At 42.4% G+C, this 22,838-nt stretch overlaps 1 protein-coding gene and 1 long non-coding RNA gene across 14 annotated transcripts in view; one reads left to right on the top strand and one right to left on the bottom strand.

The window, feature by feature from the left end:
* The window catches only part of PTK2 (protein tyrosine kinase 2), a 203,892-nt gene that overhangs the window by 178,564 nt on the left and 2,490 nt on the right, over window positions 1-22,838 (top strand). For all 13 annotated transcript variants that reach the window (XM_080582103.1, XM_080582105.1, XM_080582104.1 and 10 more), the window contains 7 exons: window positions 111-222; window positions 3,115-3,201; window positions 4,240-4,377; window positions 6,053-6,184; window positions 14,692-14,754; window positions 18,223-18,262; window positions 18,998-19,104. In XM_080582103.1, the coding sequence (XP_080438229.1) occupies window positions 111-222; window positions 3,115-3,201; window positions 4,240-4,377; window positions 6,053-6,184; window positions 14,692-14,754; window positions 18,223-18,262; window positions 18,998-19,104 (679 nt within the window). The remainder of the gene's footprint in view (window positions 1-110; window positions 223-3,114; window positions 3,202-4,239; window positions 4,378-6,052; window positions 6,185-14,691; window positions 14,755-18,222; window positions 18,263-18,997; window positions 19,105-22,838) is intronic.
* On the bottom strand, window positions 8,664-22,838 carry LOC308190544. Its single transcript, XR_013947308.1, has 3 exons — window positions 20,064-22,838; window positions 17,848-17,939; window positions 8,664-10,142 (listed from the first exon to the last, which is right to left on the bottom strand). It is a non-coding gene; the product is annotated as an uncharacterized lncRNA (long non-coding RNA).

Below are 22,838 nucleotides of genomic sequence, written 5' to 3'. Positions count from 1 at the left end.
TTCTCACTCACTCTTTCGTCTAGTATTCATTAGCTTGAGAGATGTGGGAGCTCTGAGGTTTGTTAGACATGGAGCTGGAGTTTTACTTACATACGATGTGTTTTTCTTAGTACAATACTGGAGGAAGAGAAGCTGCAGCAAGAAGAACGAATGAGAATGGAATCCAGGCGACAAGTCACGGTGTCCTGGGACTCAGGAGGATCGGATGAGGCTCCTCCCAAGGTAGCTAAGATATCAGAACACAAAGCATGAGTGTTTCTAAAAGTAATAATAATAAATAAATTGAATTAAAAGGATTATTATTCTTCAAAGCCTCGTTTGATGGGTTGGTTAAGAACGGCGTTCTGCCCAATTTTGTCATCATCTGCTAATGCTTGCCTGAAATGACCCAGCTCTGCTTAGGCTGTTATTAGAACTGATCTGTGCTATAATTTTGCACTGACAATTTTCTGTTTCTTGTTTGTTTAACTTGCAAGAGACTCCCATAGTTGCCACAAAAATGTTTCCTGGCTTTTTCTTTCTTTCTTCTAGCACTACTATGAAACGTTAGCTGGTGAGATCTCAGACATTTGTAAAGCTTATTTATAAAAATCAATGACAGAAGAGAAATTAATTAATTTTATTTTTCTTATTCCAAACAGATAACGGTTTTACTTCCCAAGGACATTATGTGTTTTAGTTTACACTTAATTTTGTTCCATTGCATGTCTGCCCTGTTTTGGATGTCCCTGATAAGCTCTCCAGTTGGGGTAGTCAAACCTCTCCAGTTGCTGAGCGCGTTCTTCTTTCCGTAACTTGCGTGCTTTTCCAAAGATTTATTTCGCACTTTGAAGGATCAAGTCCATACTTGGGAGGATGTCATTTTGTGCAGTCACCGCTGTGATGTGGAATAATATCTGCATCCTAATCAGTCTGTGATAAATTCCTGTAGTCTTCTACTTGAGCTCTAGTGCTGATGGGGATTTTAGTAGTAGTAGCAGGGCCCCTTCTGCTGCCCCAACGGCCATAGGAAGGCAACTTATTTTTGTTTGGTTTCCCCACGTCTAGCTTCTTGCCTGATAGATTTCCTAGCTTGGTTCTCCATTTTGGTAGCTTTGTGGCAACCAAGAAATACAGACACTGAAGCTGCTGCTTTCATTTCAGAGTTGAGAACGGCAAAGAATCCATCAACTTGTTTAGGCACCTGAGATTGACAGGATTCGGTGTATATGTAAACAGATAACATACCGACTAACAGAAGCAGATAAACCGTGTGAATTGGAACAATATGCCACTTAATTATTACAAAATTGTTTAAGAATGTAGTCTTCAGGGCTTAAAAATACCTTTAATTAATGTAATGAATGAGCCACACCATAGTAGAAGTGATCATCATCAGAGCTCTGGGTGTGACCCATAAATGAAAACACCTGAAAAAAGTTGTGTTAGGATTGAAATCAGTGCTCCTACCACTGCGTACCTTTTCTTGGAGGGGGGAGAAGGGGGTCTCAGTATTTTAACTCTTTGAGGTACTCTCACTGTATATACAATACAGTCAAACGGTTATGTTTTTTGTACAGTGTGATTTTGTAAAATATGGATATGCATGCTAATGACATTTGAACAAGTTGAATTTTACAGATAAGGAATTTCAAGCATCTCAAGTTACTTTGTAAATTTTTAATGGCAACAAAAGACTATTTTTCTTATAACAATTCATTATAAAAGTTTCAGTTCTTTACAGGGCTTAAACTCCCTTTTACTTCACAGCCTTAAATTCCTACACGTTCTCAGATAATTCACAGCTATCACAATCTGTACTATGAAATTACTTGGATTGCAGTGATTAGTTAGAAACCAAAAATAACAAGTACTGAGTGATAACAACATTTTTCATGCAGCGATGATAAAATTCTGTAGTCCCAAAGAACTGTGAAAGTAGCTTTTAACTGCCAGAGGGACACCAGGAGCCCATTTGCAAAACGATGAGGTTTGGTTTGGGTTTTGTTTTTCTCTTTGGTTGATTTTTTTTTCCCTTCTGAAATACCCAGCAGCACTGTTCCTGGGGAAAAAAGGCAAACGTACCTTCGGAGGTTAATATCAAGTACAAATAACAGAACGCTGCTTCTTGGAAGATAAAAGTACACTTCTGAGAAACTTTTTCCAGCATTGCTTCTTCCACTGGTGTGAAGTTTCTGTGCCTGTTCTGGCAAAAGGGAGGTCTGTTCAGTGTGTGCAGGAAAACAGGCTTTTCAGACAGCTTTTTGAACTGGGCTTTCTGAATTTCTGGTGACTTTTCTCATGTATTTCTGTGATTATACCTCCTCTTTGATTACGTGCAAAGTATTGTCTTTTTCCTGAAGGGGTAAAGGAAGATACTCAGATAAATAATGTGATAGCTCTTCTTTAGCTCCTTTCTAATAGAAACTGTTTCTGTTTTTTCTTGGCTGGGAATGGGTTGCAACCCAAAGCATGTATAATGAAGGACATGGGGTTCAGAATATGACCAAAAGCACCTTCCATTTTGAGGCAATGAATTGCATGGGGGTTAATAATCAGAACCAAGTTTAGTCTTCACAATAATGTGTGGAAATATTCATGCTAAACAAAACTTAATTTGTGCTCTGACTGAAGCAAAAGAATTTGCTGCTGGGAACAGTCACAAAACAACAGATTAATGGCAAAACTTTACGTAATGCAGATTATAAACTTGGAACCTGCGCTATTTGCACCTGGAAGCATGATTTAAGAATCATTCTTTTCTGTGATATTCTGTCTGGACTTAACCAGTACAGAGAAGGCCCTGTGGTGCAAACAATTAAATACGCCCCAAAAACGTACAGAGCGAGTGTTATTTATTACGGAATCACAGAATCATCTAGGTTGGAAGAGATATCTAGCAAACAATTCAGCTTCTTTTTTCTCCAGACAAAAAAAAAAAAGGAGGAAAACTTAATTTTTATATGTATGTTTGTTTGTTTGTTTTAAGTGTAAATAACTTAGAATGTTTATTTCAGGGATTTTTTTTTGAGCTTGTTTTTGTGATGTGCCTCCTATAAATGTTTGTTTCAGCAAAGAGGAATTTTGTGTGTTTAGTTTCCTGTTTCTAAAGACTTTTTTCCGTTACACTTACAGCCCAGCAGGCCTGGTTACCCCAGTCCAAGATCCAGTGAAGGGTTTTATCCGAGTCCACAGCATATGGTACAGCCAAATCACTACCAGGTATTAAATTTAACACTGCGTGTTTTCTTTCAAACGTGGAGTTTATAACTCAGTTGCAGCTGGTGGGATTGATTCACTTCTTACACAGTTTAGTTTCATTAAGTTGCCTTAAACGTGGTTTTTTTTGTTTGTTTTACATCAGAACAAACCCTGAACTGAGCCTGGTAGGGTTACTCCAGGTGACAGGTATTTTCGGATCTGATGCAGTGCTCAAATTCTTGAAAACTGAAGTGAAATACATTAGACATTTTCATATTTACTGAAGGAATATAATGTTCATGTTAGCATTTTTTCTAAGCTATGAAATTACTTGCGTTGTAAATTGCAGGGATTAGTTGCCACGCTTTCCTTGGGTTTATTGATACTCTGCTCCCTGATGTTTCTCTGAAATGTTTTTATTTTCTGTTAGCTGATAGCCTCCTTTAAGTATTCTTGGGTTTGTTCAAATCAACATCCATATACAACAGACTCAGTCGAGGTTCTTTTTCCCGTGGAGTGGGGGAGGTTTTCCTTGTTTGAATTGGAATACTTCAGGCTCATTAAAACTACTTTGATTTTTCTGTGGGGAAGTTCTCAGGCTGCGCAGTTAGGCACAGTAATTACATGCAGTCACTCAAGGCTTAAGCTTGTAATATGCACTGGGGGGTACATATTTGTATGGCTCCACAGGGCGATGTGTGCATGGCTCCTACTAACTTGAACATGAGTTGTGCATGTGTAGGTCTTATAAATGTATCGATACGGTTGGTTTTGTTCATCAGAGGACTTTGATCTTTTTGACTACAGAGGTTGAAACATACTTTCTAATGCTGTTGTTTGGGTAGGCTTCCTCAGATAGTATAAGTCTTTGAGTTTTTATCATGTTGTGGCTTGGCTCCCTTCTTCTGCTGTTGCTTCTCCTCCTCCCTTGCAGTGACTGCTTGAATTAAGTCAATTCTGCACTTTCATATTTGCTCCCTTGAAAAAATAAAATAAAATCTATTAAATATGGGGAAACGTAAGTTTGCTTACATAATACCTCTTGCATTTTCCCTAAAGGTATCTGGCTACCCTGGTTCTCACGGGATACCAGCCATGGCAGGCAGCATCTATCCAGGGCAGGCTTCTCTCTTGGATCAAACAGATTCCTGGAACCATCGACCTCAGGAAATATCAGTGTGGCAACCAAACATGGAGGTATCGTGAACTGACACACCTGTTGATGCACTCTGTACAGTAAACACGCTTTTTTATTCTTCAGATACCTCTGGAAATTATTGTAGGAAAATTGAGTATGTTTCTTGGGTGTTTTTTAAGTTGCCTTCTTGGAGTAGGATTGGAGTCATGACTGAATTCAGTTCTTTTTGAACCAAATCCTCTTATGTGAGATTGGACATAGTGTTTGTACTCTTTACACAAATTCTTGATGAAGTTACTACTACTTAGCACCGTAACTAAGACATTGAGACTAATTGGGTGATGATAGTTATCCTGAGTTTGTTAGAAGAAGGCTTTACTGAAACTTAGCGGTGTTAAGAGAGGAGGAAAAACTCATGTTAAAATTTGTGATATCATTACCTATTTAAAAATACCTCGCACGGGAGACACCCAGTATAGCAAGTATATCCAAGGATTCTCTGTAACTTATCTGGAACAGCAAATGAAGTGGTCTGCAAAACTGTTCTTGAGTTATATTCTTGGTAGATGCTTTTCAGCCTCTCAACAATTGCGTATAGTTGCAAGGAATATAAAATTATTTCCCCCTCTAACCTTCCATCATTTTTTTCTGTTCTTCTCCAATATTTTATACTTTTTTTCATTCTATTTTATCCTTCCACAAAGATTCTCTTTTTGCAGTTTCTGTCTTAAATCCACTTGCACTCCCTAAGCAATGTTCTGTTCTTTGTGCCTCTGGTAAATTTTTAAGTGAGAACTGAGGTTGATACCCAAAATACAATAGAGCAGATAGGTGTTCAAGCCTTCAGTTTGCCTCAGGTAACTCTTGGTAGATTCGGTCATATTTTCTGCCATTACAGCTTGCTGCCGTGTTGTTGTTATTCATGCTGTGTATAGTTGAGGGCCGTCATCCCAAGTAGTTCAACATACCTGTTTGTTCTAGAAGGTCAATTTGAGATTACTCACCACAGAAACAACTTCATTCAAGCACAACATAGTTAACTAAAGTATTGGTGGAAGCATGTGAATACTTTGCACATGTTCGTATTAATAAGCTACAGCCAAAGTTTTCACAAAAGCTTGGGAAGTTGGTTACCTGTAGACGGCCTCAGTGAAGTTAGTTTGCAAACTCACCACGGCTTCTCTAAAAATTTTAATTTATACGTTACTTGCTAATGATTTCAAGACAGCGTTGGGATATCACATATTGAGTATTGTAGGCTAAAGACATACATAAAAGCTTGTTCAAAAAATCCATTAAGTCTTTTCATGACGTGATTTACAAGTGTCAGCTGAAACAGAAAAGGGTATTTGGTTTGGGTAAAACACATATCCTGCAGCTTTAACAACTGGATAGTTGCATTATTGCACAAGAAAAGGAAATTGATAAATGTTATTGTTGTCCAACTTGAAGTGCAACATATGAAGTGACAACATTATTGAAAAATAAAGCAGGATTTTTCAAATCTTTTTGGTTCCAGTGATTAGGAGCAAGGCAAATAAAATGTTTGCAGTTGGAAAGAGTTTCTTCTGATGACCTGCTTCAGTTTATAAGCAGATCGAGGAACTCTGCTTGATTGCTATTGTGCGCTGGGGCTTTTAAAAATCCACTCTTTTATAATCTGTAAGTTCTTGCAGCTGTTTTCACAAACTGTCAGTGGTTTTGAGATTGCATAAACTTAACTCGGTTTTGTAGGATTCAGGCACTTTGGACATACGAGGAATGGGGCAGGTTCTACCCACACATCTCATGGAGGAGAGATTGATACGACAACAACAAGAGATGGAAGAAGATCAACGCTGGCTTGAAAAGGAGGAACGATTCCTGGTAAAATTTTGTTTCATGGTGCTTCTTAACTCTTTTCATTGCAGCTTGCTAAAACTGGTCGTTTCTGTGAAATGAGAATATTTACTGAACACAGGAGTCGATTCCAAAATGCAGGTTTGGAAGAAGTTCTTCACTGAAGTGTTCAGCTAGGAAGTGTGTCCTGTGTTACAGGTGCCTCAAACATATTTTTTTTTTAGTGAGTCTCACTTGATTCAGTCAAGTATTTATGTGTGAAAAGTTGTGGGTTCTGTGGCCATCTGAAGATTGCATGTTTATTCTTAAGGATATAGATCTGTGCACGCTCTGCCCCTAAAAAAGGGATTACTTTCAGCCATCTAGCAACCCTGACTGTAATAAGACTTGCAAGCAGTCTCACACCGAAGGAATAAAGAGACACGTCAGTGGGAAGAAATAATTTAAAAAGAGAGCTCTGTGAGGTGGGGGGAAAGCTCTGAGCATCGCCAGGAAAAAGAAGAAATGCTTTGGTAATGGCATCTTCTGTTGCTGTTTCTCTGCAGTTCCAGGTTTTCTTGTTGTCAGAGCCACTGATGTACATTTCTGAGTTCAACTCTGGCTTCCTTATTGTCAAAATTCGAGTTCAGTGTTAAAATTCTGCTACTCGAGACTGTTGGCTACAGATGCAGCAGAAGATGCTAGTAGCATGTTACCCAGTATAGGCTCATGCTGACAAGCCTCCCTTGGCAGGTGAATAAATGACAGTGGTGTGATACGGATTGTGACAAATACCAGTCACACGTTTGGTCGTAAGTGTATTTCAAGGAACGTTTTCTTTTGGAAGCTTTGTATGTCATTTGTAGGTACAAAACATGTTTGTATAAGTGCAGGTGCCCTAGGTTTGTTAGGGGAGGTAAGTTTAAATAAACTTGCTGTGTATTTAAAGCAGATGATGATAACGGCAGACAGTTTCTATAAGAGTTTTCTGCACTGTCTAGAGCAGGCCTCCAGGGATGTCTTTGTTGTACAGATGAATTATTTGTAGTTTGGACATCAAAGTTCACTGGCTATGGTTGTCCCACAGAGCTTGAGAAAACGTCTTTTAGGGATATTGAAGCCAGTACATTGAGTTCCTTGCGAATAAGAATTTGTGCTTTATTCTACAGGAAGCCTGTGGGAGGGAATGGAGAGCAGATCTTGTGTGTAGACAGCGTTACTGAGACCTAGTTCCTTGCCAGCTGCATTACCTTACTCTGTCAGGGTTTTAGTTGATGCAGTATCCAGAACCGTTCACAACAGCCCCTGGCATGGAGACAACAAAGGATAAATCTCTACATGCTGTTGAGAGCTACTGGTGATGCCCACATGCCCATTACATGTTCTAGCCATGATCCAAATCGTGCTGGAGTTGTTACTTTTGATTAACAGCTTGGTTTTGACGTGTTTCTCTGTACATACACGTGGGAATTTGCAGCTTGCCGTTGGATGATAGTAGAAAAACCACTGAACCCAGATTGCTTTGTCCAATTTATTGCAAGATTGAAGAGAGGGAGGGGAAAGGAAAAATTCTTGCCTAATTTAGGCATTCGCTTTTCCAGTCTCGAGCAGCACTGATTGCTTGTGATTTTCACAAGCTTAGTAGGTCAAATCGTGGATTCAAACTTAAATCACTGTCAAGAACTTTTTGAGGGATTAACATATTGCTCCTGAGGATGCCTTTTAATAGAACGCCTCTGAGAATGAGGCATTTGTGACTTCAGGTGGTGGCACTGGGTTACGTGGGACCTTTGACATTGCTGGATAGGTGATAATTAATCGTAGCACTTGGTATTCTGCTTTGGTTCAACCTCAGGACCATCAGGATGTGGTCCTGAGGTTCAGGATGTGGTGCCAGGTCACCATCCCACAGATTGCTGCCTGAGGAGGGACTCGTTGATTTTTCTTTTGGCCTCTAATAGTCTTCACTGCTGGAGAGACACCATCACTGCTGCCACATCCTGCTTAAAGGAAAACCTGTGAACTTGTGACCAGTTCTACAGCTCTGCAGTTTGCCAGCACCGAATTCGGTTGGTGTAAACCTTAGAAAGTTAAAAAGGCAAAAAGCAGAGAAAGATCGAGAGGAAGTTAAGTGTGAACTTAAATGGCCAAAATGGGGAATTGGAATTCATGAGAGTTTTGTCCTTCTGCGCTAACATGTTGACCACACAGACTTGGGGCTTACATTTGAATGCCTATTACACATTTACACACTGTCAAAAGCTGAGCCATGATAGCCAAAGGGTGTATGTGAACCCGTAGCATGATACGTGTCAGAGGAAGCTTCAGTTTATAGGTGGGTGTTTCATGGAAAAGGAGCATAGTTTTCTAGGGTTAGCCCTGAAAAAATAAAGATGTTAGAAAAGTTGCTGAGGGGAGGCACTCCCAGAGGCCTTGCACTTTTCCTGAAGAATATCCAGAGTTTATACAGGAGAGTCCAAACTACATACAGTGTAGAAATATATATATTATTTTATATATATATATATATATATATATATAGTATACACACACACTCCTTGTCCCATGGCCTCTAGTAAAGAGGTGACGTTTCTTCTCTCAGGAGAAGGGACTTCCCTAATTGTGCTCCAAGTGATTTAAGGAGGAGAGCAACTTGCTCTCTCAAAGTCGATGTCATGTCTCTCACTTGCTTTTCCTGCTTTCTGCAGGAAAACTGACCTTTAGATTTTGGTCACGTTGTTTGGCTGAAGCGTGGCCCTCCCTTCCCTGCTATAGGTTTCAGAAGAATATTTTTCCCTTTGAGCACAGAGAACAATAGAGAGAGGAGAGCCAGAATTTAATTTTTAACTTATGTAACTGCAGTCTAGTGTACTTAGTTTAAACTGACTGCTTTCAAAAGCAGCCCCTATTTACACAGCCTTCAGACTCCTACAGCATATCACACTTCTACTGCCGAGAATTGGACTCACGGAGGAGTAACTGCAAATCATTTAATGTGAGACGCTGCAAGACGAAAGGGCCTCGCTGGGGTTTCTGTTAGTACAATTTTTATTTCCCTAGAGTAACAGCAGCACGCTCATGACTCAAAATTTATTGCTGCTTCTACAAAGACAAAATACAACTCAAAGCATGTTAGCACAAGCACAAACAGCGCTGATGCTGTGTGTGCTAGAAGAGAGACCCCAGATGAAGAACAAAATCGCAGTGGCATTGAAATGGAAATGTACCAGTCTTCAGAGGGGATGTTATCTGTGTAAGCAGTTTGTCTGAAACTGGTCCTTTGAGAACACACAACCAGTCAGTACTTGAGAGGAGATAGAAATGTTTGCAAGCTGCAGTCTTAAATAGAATCCAAAATTCTGAGATCCTGCCGGAAAAAGAGAAAACAAACATCTCTCTTCATGGGAAGCTCCTGAATAAAAATAAATCTGTTGTGTAAAAACTGAGCAGTAAAGAACATCTTAAATTTTAAATTGAATCAAATTTATTCACTGGGAGGTAAGAAGAGAACAGGGAAGGTGGGGAGGGTTGTTTCCTTCAGGACTACACCCCGTCCCATCGCCTGATACAGAAGGGACACCGCACACCAGGTGTTTAATGGACACTGATTAAACCTGCAATTTTTCATGCTGTCCTGGACGAAATACCTCTAGGAAGGAGACAGAAATCTGTGAATTATTTTTGAAGAAGTCGAAGCAAAGACGAAGCATTGCAGCGTTTCACACGTGGTGCGGGCAGCCACAGAAGATGCTGTCTGTGCAAGGCAGATGGGTCAGATAGCTGCCACACAAACGTTGCATTAAACAGGTGGAATTCTGCTTGGCTTTCTGAGCAAGGAATCTTGCTGTACAGTCCTTTAGGTGCTGCAGTCCACAAGATTTTCACTCATTTATATCCTGGGATGTTTGGGTGGTTACCTCATTCCCACAGGAAGCATCACAAGAAGTACACGAAGCTCTCGTTCTGCACTTTCATATTATTTTTCATCCATCTGGGTATTTCCACTCTAAAAAAATAAGATTTACAAAAATTGATCAAGGTTTTACTCTTACGTAGCGCAAAGCATGTAGATGCTGAATGAGCAGCCTCCACCCCTAAAAGCAGAGCTCCATGATCACAAATAGCCTGACAGCTCGCTGTAACTAAAAGATTTGGCACGTTACCCTGCAGTCTGGCGCGCATCCTGAGATACTTGCACTTCATGTCGAGCCTGCTGGCTTCCCTTTGCAGTGTGTGTGCACAGAAAATCAGGATCGAAGGATTGAAATACTCCATCAGGGCCACAGCACGTAAACGTTAACCTTCCAGCCCTGATCTCATGTGTAGCAGTACTTTAAAAGCAAATCAGTTAATTCATTGAGTTAAAATAATTTTTAAAAAGCCCTCTGAGGATACTTTGATTTTGGGGTCTTGGCAGAAGTTTGGAACTGCCAGGAACTATCCTGATTTTTTTTTAATTGGTTCTAGAAGAGCACATCTTCTGTATTTTAATAGAGAGTTTGGCCCCAAAGGGGAATCCGTCTGTAACCACAGTTAAGAAGCCAGTGGTGGTGGTGATGCCATGCTTAACTTAACTGACAGCTCTTAGCTGGCTTAGCAGAAGTTGTGGGACAGAAATTGTCACGCTGTTATCTTCTCAAGGTGACATTCTAAGTACAACAGCATAGTGAAATTTGTGGTTTTTATCCTGTAACTTCTTACACTGTAGCTGGCCATCTCTGAAGCAGCCCTCTGCAGAGGCATTTCCTTCTTTTGGGACATCTCCATGAATTTCTTCCCCATTTAAATTTAATTGCCAGCTTGAACCTTTCTGTTGTGGTTGTATTGACGGTATGTGGCATTGTTTTTAATTATATGAAATAAAGATGTATTTGCACGCTCCTTTTAGTGACTCCGCAGCAGATAGAACAGCGTTGTGCTGAGAAATTTAGAGCTCTTTCCTGTGATGTTTAGAAGAAATAACTCGCATAGTTTCCTTATCGTATTTGGTTTTGTGTTTTTTTTTTTTTCTGAAATTCCCACATAGTTGTGGTTTTAGTATTTGTCCTATTCTGACACTGAGAACTGCAATTCAAGTATAATTGATGTGAACTGTTGCTAAAATAAGATTTTAATTTTTAGCCTGAGAAAATCCCACTGAGATGTTACAGTTCGGCATGTCTTGAGAACGCCAAGACATACATGTTCTTTTATTAGTGAGTGACCGGGAATTCTGGAAATAAAATAGATTTTGTTCCAGTTTGTCAACATATGCATCCTGTCTGAAAAGTCCTCTTAAAGTTTCCAAAGATTTCAGATAGTAGACTATTTATTGGGGGGGAAAGCCATTTACTTTTTCAGGGCTTTGATTTTCTGCAAGATTTTGATAAAATCCTACCAGGAATATATATCTGTAATGGATACAATAGTAAGTAGAAAAGACGTTGCCCAGACTTTTTAGTCTGGTAAAGTTGCTGCTTTCACCAAAAAATAAAAATAAAAAAAAAGTTTCTGTGTTTAGGCAGTCCCATAATATGACGAGTATGAAACACATTTGAGGATGACTTGTCATCATGGCCAGTCACTGTGCTAAAAAAATATCCTCGCAAGTGAGAAACATTTTCAGAAAAATCTGAAATCGTAAATCACCCATTTCCCAAAGGCTTCATTCTCTGAAATGAAGAGACAACACAAGAGTTTAAGCAGGGTGCTTCTAGGCATGGCTTACTAAGACGTCTTGCTTGTTACATTCAGTCTGGGAGACTTCACAGCCAAAATGATAGCTTGAGGATTTTTCCCCTGACGTGTTATATGTACACCTGGGAGCACCGCTTGTGCTCCAACAAGTTGGAGAAATGCATAAAAATAAACGCATAAAGCATGGAGCAGGTGAATTTTGGTGTGAGGCTTACTTGTTGCATGAAACATGTCTGGAAGAGCTCAGTATGAAAAATTCAGCCACACGTTGCGATGTAATGCCAGCATCGGGGGCTAAAATTAAAGGTTTTGCCACTTAGAAGAGTTCCTGTTAAGTTATATTTAAAAGTAAAAGGAGAGCTTGATCTTAGTTGTCACCTTAACTATAAAATTGTTTGTCCTCTGATATTTCCATAGCTATACAAATGAATAAATCAGAATATTGGTTACTGATTGTTAGAAATATAGCTGTGCCTCCTGTTAGTCATTAGGCATAGAAGTACGTTGAATATTTCTCTCTTGTTCCTTGTGTACCTAACTCCTGGGGGTTTGGTGGGGTAGAGGGAGAAGAGCGTTTGGAGAAGAGTGGTTAAAAGTGCTTGTGTTTAGGCAGCAGTAAAGGTTTTCAGTCTTTCCATCCATAATGTGAACGTGCAGATTGCTAAGATGCCGATGTGTTGTGTAGTGGTACAAAGTGCTCACGGACCCATTGCTACTTGGTATCTTCATTTTCAGGTTCTTGGAGATGCCTGGGCAACATCAATGCCCTCCATGGCTTCGATTGCATAGGGCTAGTCCAACACAACTTCGTTAATTTTAATATTTTCGGTGTATTTACACCCTTCCCATGCAACAGATCTTAGACTGCAGCTAGGTGTTTGTGTGAGGTTCATGTGTGCAATGTCCTGAAGTTCGCTTGCATGCCGTACATTTGCTGCTGGTGGTGCCTTGGGTTGTAGGACATTGTTAGTAGGACAAGGAGGGGACAAGACTTAATTGTGTCTGTAAATGTAACTTTTCGTTCTTCTGCTCCTTTTAATATTGGAAAGAAAGGTGTTACTTGGTCTGGTGTGCATATTGTGCTTCTGAATCATCTAAAATGCTAAATATTTCATTATGTTTGGAGTCTGGCATTTCTGGAGTGGTACATTGCTGAAAATGCAAGGATCATGGAAGACCCCCTTAATAAAGTAGCCTTCAGCCATTTCCAAAGACTTCGGGCACTTCTCTGGCTAGAAATGAAAGTGATAAATTGTGAACATCAGTGTGATAGAAATTCAGTCATGTACTTAAATCATATTTAGCTAAAAAATACCATGAGAATCACAGTCACTTGATACCTACTGCCATGTCTGACATATCCGTATCGAATGAGATTTCCATCAGAAAAAAATTCATCATCACCACAAAGGAAATAAACTGGAGATCCATCCATGTAGGTTTCACTATAAAATTGTCGCAAATTTTCAGAGAAACGTTGAGCAAGTTGCTCAATTTTGTCTGTGTCGGTTCTTCACGTTCAAGAAGGGGTTAAATATTTCCCCGTCTAATTTTGTTTGTCTATTTTTAATCTGCAAGTTCTTTCAGGCAGCGACTGTCTCTGACTGTGCCTTGCTCCATCTGTGAAGGACTGAATGAAAACCCAAAGAATAAGCCCTTGATGCAGGCTGCCGGCACAATATGAATGTTTTAATGATAAAAGAGCAATGGTAGCATATTGATCTGCCTGCCCTGATGGCTTTTAGGGTCATTTAGCGGGATATGGGAATTGGAATTATTCTTTAGTGCTTTTAGAAAGAAGGAAGGAAAGGGATCTTGAGTAGCTTTCAACAAGAAGGTATATTTGTCCCCCAAAACTGACCCTGAAAGAACACGTTCATGGAGTGAGTGTAGCTGCCATCCATATTCACATGCCTGCATTCCTCTCAGTAAAATAACTTCATTCTGCATCTACAGAAATGTAATGTATACGTGCATTCAGACTTAAGAAAGAGGCTGTATTTGCACAGACGTAGGTGTGCATTTTAATGAACTCCTGAATTTAATGAACAACTCATCCAGTCTCGTAGGCCAGTGTGTTGGGGACAAAATTCTTTGTTTTTCTGTGCCGGAAAGGCACTCAGATTTTGCTGCAGCTCAGCCTTACCCTTTGTCGCACATCAGCTCTTCCTTTATCTTTTCACGTGTTTCCTGTTGTCCTCGGAGAATAAGTATAACTTACCTGGATTTGGGGGGGAGGTGAGGGAAAGGGACAATTTCTGTGACAAAAAATTGGGGCGGTCCTATTATGACTTAGTAAAACAATCATGTCCCATGTTTCTTAAAGCAGATAAAGTAGAAATTCATTTGTTTGTCGCTTGTGTCTGGAGACCAGTGCATCAGGGCGCCTTTATTAGATCTCTGTACCCAAAAGCAGTGTTTAAAGAGCTCCAGTAATTGGCTCCGCTCGCAGGCTTGGCGAGGCAGCCAAGTACATATAAGCCTTCCCGAGCAGGAAACAGGAATTAATGCGCAGCGCTCCTCATCCTGTGGCTGAAATTGTGCTGTTGGGAGGAAAACAAGTCAAAAACCCAACGTTTGCCTTTGAGAAAATGAAAATGCAGGTTTTCCAGTGTTGTGCTGGGGAAACGGTATTACCACTACTTACAAAAAGCCTTTTTTACACGTGTGCTGAGAAGCAGTCTAGAAGCCCGCCAGGCGTTTTGGTAGCTGTCGGTACAGGAGCACGTAGCCGCAGCAGTGTAGGGAGGGGAATTAAATGACATCTGTATCTGTCAGCGAAACGTTTTCAACAGTATTTGCCTGTTTTTAAGATGGTTTTAAGCCTACGTTGCGTGAATCTGTAAGCAGAGCAATGAAATTGTGAATTTTCCTTGCAGAAACCCGACGTGCGGCTCTCCCGGGGCAGCATCGACCGCGAGGACGGAGGTCTCCAGGGCCCAGTAAGTATGTGTGGGATCTTCTCGTCTCCCAGCCCTCTTTGCAGTTTCCTGGTAGTACACGCTGTACAGTCGTGATTGTGGGAGATGACTGAAAGTTTTTGCTAAATGTTTCCACTGTTATTACACGCTTCTACAGCTTTCCAAGAAGCTCAGCTTCTGTGGGAACAGCAGCCGTGGCAGAGCTGTTTGTGCAGCAGTTGGGAGGATTTGGGGCTTGTTTTCTTGCCCCTCGAAGCTGCTGTCGAAACAAATGCTTCTGCAAATATGTTGCAATTATTTTTAAAAGCTTGTGCGGTGTCTAATTGGGCCTTTCGTTTAAAAATGTCGATGGTTTTCTGAAACTTCTATCAACAGGAAGCAGGGGTAAAATAACTTCAGCAGTTGTTTAAATATCTGAAGGGTTTTCTTACAAGGAATGTAAATGTTACTGTTGTATTACCCAGGAATCTGTTTAGGGTAACTGATCCGCTCTGAAACAAATGGAATAAACCCCACAGCCGTTCATTTATTGTCAGACAGCAGCTGCAGCTGCGGTATTCTTCTTTACTGGCTTCACTGGCGTCTGTTTAACTAAAAACATCTCCCCGATCGTTGAATTGCCATCGGAATCTCTGAATCACGCAGATAGGAGAGGGGGGTCAGGCCAGGGACCGTTACTGATAGAAACCTGGTGCTTCAGCCATTGCTTGTCTCCAGGGATCACCTTTAAAGCATTTCTTCGAAGGTAGTACTTTAAATTCACTTCCTTCGATCGTTTGGGATGCAATTCCAAAGTCGTAGTGTGGCTTCTGTATTTTCTTCACTACCTGTGAGTGCAGGGGCTCTTCCTGCATTTGCAGCCAAAGCACAGTCACAGATGAGTGTATTAACGGCACGCTGCAGCATGGTCTCCAGAGATAGCTGTTGGTACTTGGAAGCTGCTAAGAATTTTTCTGTGAACCTGAAGACTATTAATGATCGTTTTGTCTTGCTGTCGTTGCATCTTTCTATTTACTTACTTACTCTTAAGTGGAAGTATTACTGTGTTTTGTGCTACTCGTGAAGGTGCTGCAAGAAATTAGCAGGAGATTTTGAAGTCACATCAGAGGTCTGATTAAACTCCGTGCCTCTGACAGCCACCTAAAAGCGCAGCTCATTTTGGCAGGCTGGTTTTTCTGACTGTGATTTCAACACGACTGCCTAGGGTTAGAAGGAAAAATCCAACACCCCGATCCCAAACTGCTTGTAGGGGACGTTCCAGGTTCCCAGGTGAGGGAGGACAACTTCACACCCCACTTGAAAGAGTGGGAAGAAAAATGAGAGCGTTGCCAAAGTGGGTTTTACAGGAGACTCTTAATTCAGTTCCAGAGTTTGATTTTGCATTCTTAGAGTTCTCGATACATTTAAAATGTGACTCTGACTTCATTTGCAGTGGGAAATGTCTGATGCTTCTCTGAGTCAATCTCAGTTTCTCATCGGGAGGATGAGAAATAAGTAGTCATTTGTAGGAGAGCTCAGGTTAAACAACTGCCCAGCATTACACAGAGATTTCTGTGGCAGTGGCAAGGGTAGGATCCCGATCGCCGAGGTGTCATTGAAGTCCTCCCACCAAGTGAGTTTTTGTTAGGTTAGTCATGGTGGTAGTTGGAGCGGGCGTGCGCTTGGCTGGATGACTTCACTCACATTTCTTTCAACACATATTTTTAATAATTTTCTGGAAGGAAAAATGCACGAACTCTTTCAGTGAACTAAGCCTCCTTTCCCTCTCCCCCCCACCTCTTCCCCCCAGGGTTCTCAGATTTGAAATAGCAGAGTTCACAAAGTCAGTGACACAGCTGATGGCGATGGGGCTGGCAGAGAGCAGATGGATTTGTGTGTGAGATGATCGGCCGATGGGTTTCAGAGAGACGTGGTAACAGCAGGAGAGTGTCAGGACGTTGGAGCTTTGATTCCTCCTCCTGCTAGAATATCATCTATGGAACTTGTGAGAACTGCTTGGCGTCTCTCTTAGGAGTTCTCCCCACGCGATATAGTTTTGTGTGACCCTACATCCTGAACGTTTTGCTTCTGGCCACAGTTTTCCACAGCAAACTGCTAGAAATGAGCTAGAAGTAGAGTTAGCGTGGGAATTTTCAGTTCTTGCAGTTAAAATTGGGAAAAGTTTTGAGCAGCTCAAAAGAGGCCTCAGGAAGCGCTGGGCAGCCCTAACCACAGAAGCCTTGTCAGACCTGCCTGCAGTTTTAAAACCCTAACATTAATTTCTAAAAATGCCAGGCCAAAGCTTTGAATAAATGCTGAACTGAAATGGTGAGTGTCCTTCAGGTTCGTTAACGGGACGATGATCCCGTTGGCAAGATGGGAGCTTCTCAGGTCCGTTTAGAGGATCTCCTGCAGACCTGCATGCTGTTGGGCAAGGAAGGTGCTTGGTTTGTCACAGTCGTAGTTGTGTTAGTGAAGAAAGGAGGCAGCTATGAAGTTAGAAGCTGAGGAACAGTGAGTGTACTGCTGCTGTTCCTATTACCTGGGTGTGTTTCTGAAAACAGACAATGTGAGAGATTCAAAAACCGTGCTTAAAAGATCAGAAAAGGAAGTGAATTAACATTTTAAGGCAGCGCTTTGTGATAGCATTATCCGGAGCTGAAGTCGAACTGAAGCAGCTACTGTGCTTTCACACCATTAAAAGGGAGCTCAGGGATTCCTTATTGCCATTTTTTAGCATGTTGAAAAAGCAGCTTCCTTAGGTTTGATGCAAAGAGCTATTCTGGCTTTGCAGAAAGCGGTCTTTATTTTATAAACGAATGCCTTCTTGAAATGTTTTATTACTGGGCATATTAAATTCTAACTGCCTTCAGTGTCTTATTTTGCAATGGAAACTCCTTTACACAGATACACTTGCATAAAATTAGTCTGTTTTGATTGTAACATTTTCGTGTGTTTTTTAATATGACAAGTTTTGCATAAAGTATTAATTTGGTTGTGACCAAACAGATTTTCATCTTTCTTGGCCTGAGGTTGTATAAACATAATTACCAAGGAAATTCACTTGAATCTATCATTAAATGAATAAACAAATTGACCTTGATTAAGAGCTTCACAGCTCAGAAGCTCTGTTACCTTCATTGATGCTCTTCCCCAGTGCAGAAATAGTCCTCTAAGTGCTGCACTGCAATTCCTTCATCAGCACCATGACTTCTACAGTTTGATCCCTGAATGGAGAGCAAAAGATATTGTAAATATGCCACCACATTTGGTTAATAGTGAGGGATAAACTGTCATGTACAGGGCAGGGCTGTTGTGAACACTACAACATAAATGAAAATAACTTTCCTTGCTGTATAAATAATGTAATTAAGAGATTACGGTGAATATGGAAGGGTTTTAACTGCTGGGAAATGGGCTGAGAACTGGCTATTTCCAGTTGGTTGAGATTCTGCTCGTGAAATCGTGAGCACTGTACTAACTACTATAAATGTGTATTTTATTTTATAGGCTGGTAACCAGCACATATATCAGCCGGTGGGGAAACCAGGTAAGCAGTAAAATCATACAATGTCCCCTTGAATCCCGGATTACAAGTCTTGTAGCAGCAGCAGTGAACAAAGACGCTTTCCAGTATTTCCATACAAGGCTGGATTCGATTCCAGATAACCACACACGGAGATGTTTCGGTGCAGTCAGTGCTTAAATTCCCAGAGACGTAGTCAACAAATCCAAGAAGGTGTTTCAACAGCTGGGAAGCCTAGAGGAAGCTGAATCACTGTGTAGGACTCCACTGCGTGTGGAGTTCAGACATGTAAAGCACAGGTAGACGACTAAATTTAGGTTTCTCTGTCTTCAAGTGAGTCATGCCCAGGACTTCTGCCAGGAAGAGGCCTGATTTCCCAGACACACAGCATGCGGGGCACTCAGCTGGGGTACTGGTAGAGGTGGTAAGCACCTCTCAGCTCTGGGTTAGGTGCCCTGAGTGAGTAGGAGGGTTCCCTACAGGGGGATTTTCGATGTACCTTACTAAAATGGCCGTGTCCTCTTCATTACAGGGAGACTTGATGAATTCCACAACCTTTTTTTGTCTCTGCTTTTCTTGAATAGAAACACAGATTAACGTGTAACCCACGCAAACAGTGGATTTTCTGTAAGACGTTACGACGTACAGCTCCTCTGGCAGTAGAATAAAGCAGGAGTAGCCTCTGTAATGTTGACAGACCAGAATTATGCAGGTACATCTGATGCGCTGGTCCTCTAAAATGCAGGTTTTCTTCACCAGATCACACAGCTCCGCCAAAGAAACCTCCCCGGCCCGGAGCCCCCGGCCATTTGGGCAGCCTCGCAAGCCTCAACAGCCCTGTGGACAGCTACAACGAAGGCGTGAAGGTACAGTGCTCGGTATCACACGAAAATTAAACTAGCACACGTTTCAGAAAATGAAACGTTGCCCCTCAGAGACAGTTAGCTGTTCCTGAAGGAGAGACCATGGAAAGCAAAAGTGACTAAACTTCCCAAGTAGATGTTGTCGCGCGCTGGCAGCTCTCCAGGGAGTTAACTGGTTGGTTCGTATCCTCCAGGACTGATTCAGCACGTTCCTCACCTAGAACCTTTCCCAGGTGAGCTTATTTCTGGTCTGAGGGGTGTATGATCTCTCTCACACGGACCCAGCCTTCCTGCTCAGGAGTTCTGCTGAGCAGGAAGGAGCTCAGCACACCCAGGATCCAGCCCCAGTTACTCAGGTATTACCACGGTGTCCGGGCCCTCAGTCACACAGAGGGGAAACGCGTCTGAGCTGTGGTGCTCCCAAAAGCTCTTGTTGCAGCACCACGATTCCCAAAACCCTGCTGGCTCTGGGGAGCAAGGAAGGAGAGGAAATGGTGTGGTCAGGACTTTCTGACCTGTGACTGAGATATTTTTGTATTTGTTGTCTCATCTCCAGTAAATAGGCAATAAAACCAGGAGTGAAACTTTGTGGAGTTGTCTAGCAGAGAGGTGCTGCAGGGCTGTGTGAAACTGTGCCCTGTTTCCTCTTGCAGCTGGAGTAAGTGGAACCGGTCCTTAAGAGTGTCAGTGACTTCTAAAATCACGTCTCCAGGTTTTTTTTTCCCTGCCTTTGGGACTCGTTTACCTTCCTAATCAGAAACAAATGACCCCGGGGCCTCCCGAGGGGAACCAGTGGAGCTATTTCTGCTATTAGCAATTTCCAGGAGTTAGGTATAATACTGACTGCGGCTTCTCCATCAGCACTGCTCTACCAGAAATGATGCAGACACACCGCAGGTTACTTTCCAGCCTCTGTGGCTAGACAAATACCCTCCCAAAGGTCTGACCGTGGCATTACTGACCAGAGCGTGCAGGCAGGACCCCTTCTGCTGCTGCTGCCCCTCTGTCAGCGGCTGCCACCAGTATTTGCACTCGAGCCGTTCCCTCAGAAGAGAGCAATGTCAGCGTTAGAGTGCAGGCTCCTGTAAATATGCTGGGGCCATCCCTGCTGCACTACGACAGCCAGTGTTAGTAGTGCAGTTCCTCACGGAAGGAGAACCTCGTGCTAATCAGAGCCCTGCCAAGCCTAGAGTAGAAAATCGGAATCCGTATTACGGTAGGCACAGATGTAGCTGATGCTGATTTTGAGAAAATTCAGGAAAAAATGCAGTTCCTCTGACCATGAGGTTCAAAACTGGCCCCCAAAGCAATGTGTTTGGCACAAATCGATCTTTCAGCCCCTGCCTGTCTCACTCTTGCTCACTTTTGTTCTGAGATTATCTGAATATTTAAGAATCGGCATAAATTGACAGCGCTGGCGAGTTCGAGTGGGATTATTATCGACTGGTGCCAGTGCTTTTCAAGCCGCCAAGCCTCAGAAAACGTAAAAAAGCAGGAACAGATGTGTTGCTGAATTTGGCTTCTCTAAAATTTCCTTTCTAACTACTGATACTGGAACACAAAAAATGTTTTCTGAAATACAGCCTTTTCACAACAAACAAACCTGAGCAGCCAAAAACATCAGTACGGAGAAGATTTATGTACTAAGTAACTCCTTCAGTGGAAAAGAAGCACTGGTTTTGTTCTTTTTCCTGTTAGTAATTTCTTGAAATGGGATTGTCATATTCCCTTTCAAGAAAGGAGCTCATTATTTTGCAATAGGTTGTGACTTTATGTCTGCAGCCCTCCGCTGAAGATGCTTTGGGGGTTCGTTTCAGACTCCATTTCCTGTGCACCCACCGGACTCCCATTTCATCCTCCCTTTTCTGCAGGATACAAATGGAGGGGATTAGAACTGCTTACCCCAGGGGACCTGTAGGGCAGCGGGCACCAAGAAATAGTTCTCAGTTACCGAGGCAAAGTCGGCCAGTCCACAGAAAGATATCCCTGACTTGTTGAAGTTCGCGGAGCAATAATGTTGATGTTAGCTATAAAAACAAAAAAAAAAGAGAGAATGATGATTAGTAAGAACTGCAGATGTCCATTTTCTGAAGTCATGTGTCCTATGGCCATAGGAATTCAGTGGGTTGGGGAGAATGCATTTGGAGCGGGCTCTTGGTAGTTCCTAACCCCAGCTGTGGCTGCCATCGTGAACAGGAGCCGCGCAGTTACCTGACTGCGCGTTTCCCATCATGACTTTTATTTTAAAAAAAAAAGAGCAAGGTGAAAGCAACGTTTCCTACACCTGCTGGGTAGCGGATGGCTTGTGTTACAAAGGAGCAGGGTTTCCCAGGAAGCGCCCCCCCCCTCGCTGCAGAGGCCCTTTCACTCCACTCCCCACTTCGCTATTTGCCAGGCTGCCTCGCTCCTGTCGAGCTTTGCATGATCTCTTCCCCATGTGTTGAGTAAAAAGTCGGCATGGGCGCATGGCGAGCACTTCCCCCTCCTCGCGGGTGCACGGCAGGGTGTCAGCACCACGGGGCTTCCCTAACAGAGGGGCCACGAGCTAACCCGAACGACTGCCGGGACCGTTCAGGATGCGTTTTTGTTGCAGGCTTTTTAACTGGTCTCTTATCGCTACACATGTTTTGGTTTGGGTTTGGTTTTTTTTTTTTGTTGGTTTGTTTGTTTGGTTTTTTTTCCTGCTGAGTTTATTAATAATTGTTTTTCTTTTTTTCCCTTCTTTTGGTAAATTTCTTTAACCTTCCCCCACATTCTGCTCAACAATAGCCATGGAGGGTAAGCAGTGCGTGAGCGTGTGTACGTGCCCTGTTCCCAAATGTCTTTGCATGCGACTTTGCAAGAGGACTGTTGTAACTTCTCGATCGCTTAATCCAATTAGAATCACGGCCTTTCCCTGCTGATTGAAGTAATTACCGTGTTCTTTTTCCTCAAGTATTCTCTGATCGATGCGCCAGCCCCAATCTCCGTAACAGCTGTCAATAACCAGTTAGCGAAATGCAAAAAACTTGCAAGCCCGATGCTCTAAATCCTGCGCTCCTTCCTTAGACAAAGCCTCGCCCAAGTGTTTTGTCCTTTCAGCGGTGTGAATGCTTCCAGTGAAGCGTCTCTTGTAGCTGGGACCGGCTGGAAGCGATGTGGGGGGGCCGGGAGCTGATCCCAGAGCTGCAGGGAGGACAACCACCGTGGCACCAGGAGGAAGGAGGCGTTTCCCAACCCTCCTCTCCCCCAGGGGGTTGTTGTACCCAGAGCTGCGGGGAACTGGGGTGTCTGCAGCTGTACAGGACTTGGAACCTGTTGGATTTTCCCTCATCTGTAGGAAACGAGCTGATGAACACATTTGGGGTGTCCCACCTCTGCTGGTGACACCGGTTTTGTTAATTTGCTGTGAAAAAAGAGGACTTTGTGGAACAAGGGACCCGATACCCCGTTGTTGTAAAGGGACTTTGTCCATCGGTGCACTCAGATGTGCCAGGTACTCCGTGCTCCTCGTTCCTCACCTTATTTTTTTTGTTGTTGTGGGAGTTAGACTGGGAGCTCTTCAGAGGCTTTTTGGTAAAATCCCTCAGTGTCGTTTCACAGATCAGGTTTAGTCAGAAATGAAGGAAACTTCCTTCAGCCCCAAGGACGAGCGTGTTCAGCAGGGACAGGGTGGCTGTTGCGAACACGAGCCCGGAGGTTGGGAGGTTGCTGAGCCCCATCTGCTGGGGACAGGAGGTTCAACAACCCCTCTCTGC

Source organism: Anser brachyrhynchus (genome assembly GCF_964034855.1).
Source record: "Anser brachyrhynchus genome assembly, chromosome: 2".
In the NCBI taxonomy this organism is placed as follows: Eukaryota; Metazoa; Chordata; class Aves; order Anseriformes; family Anatidae; genus Anser; species Anser brachyrhynchus.
This window is presented reverse-complemented; position numbering and strand designations above follow the sequence as displayed.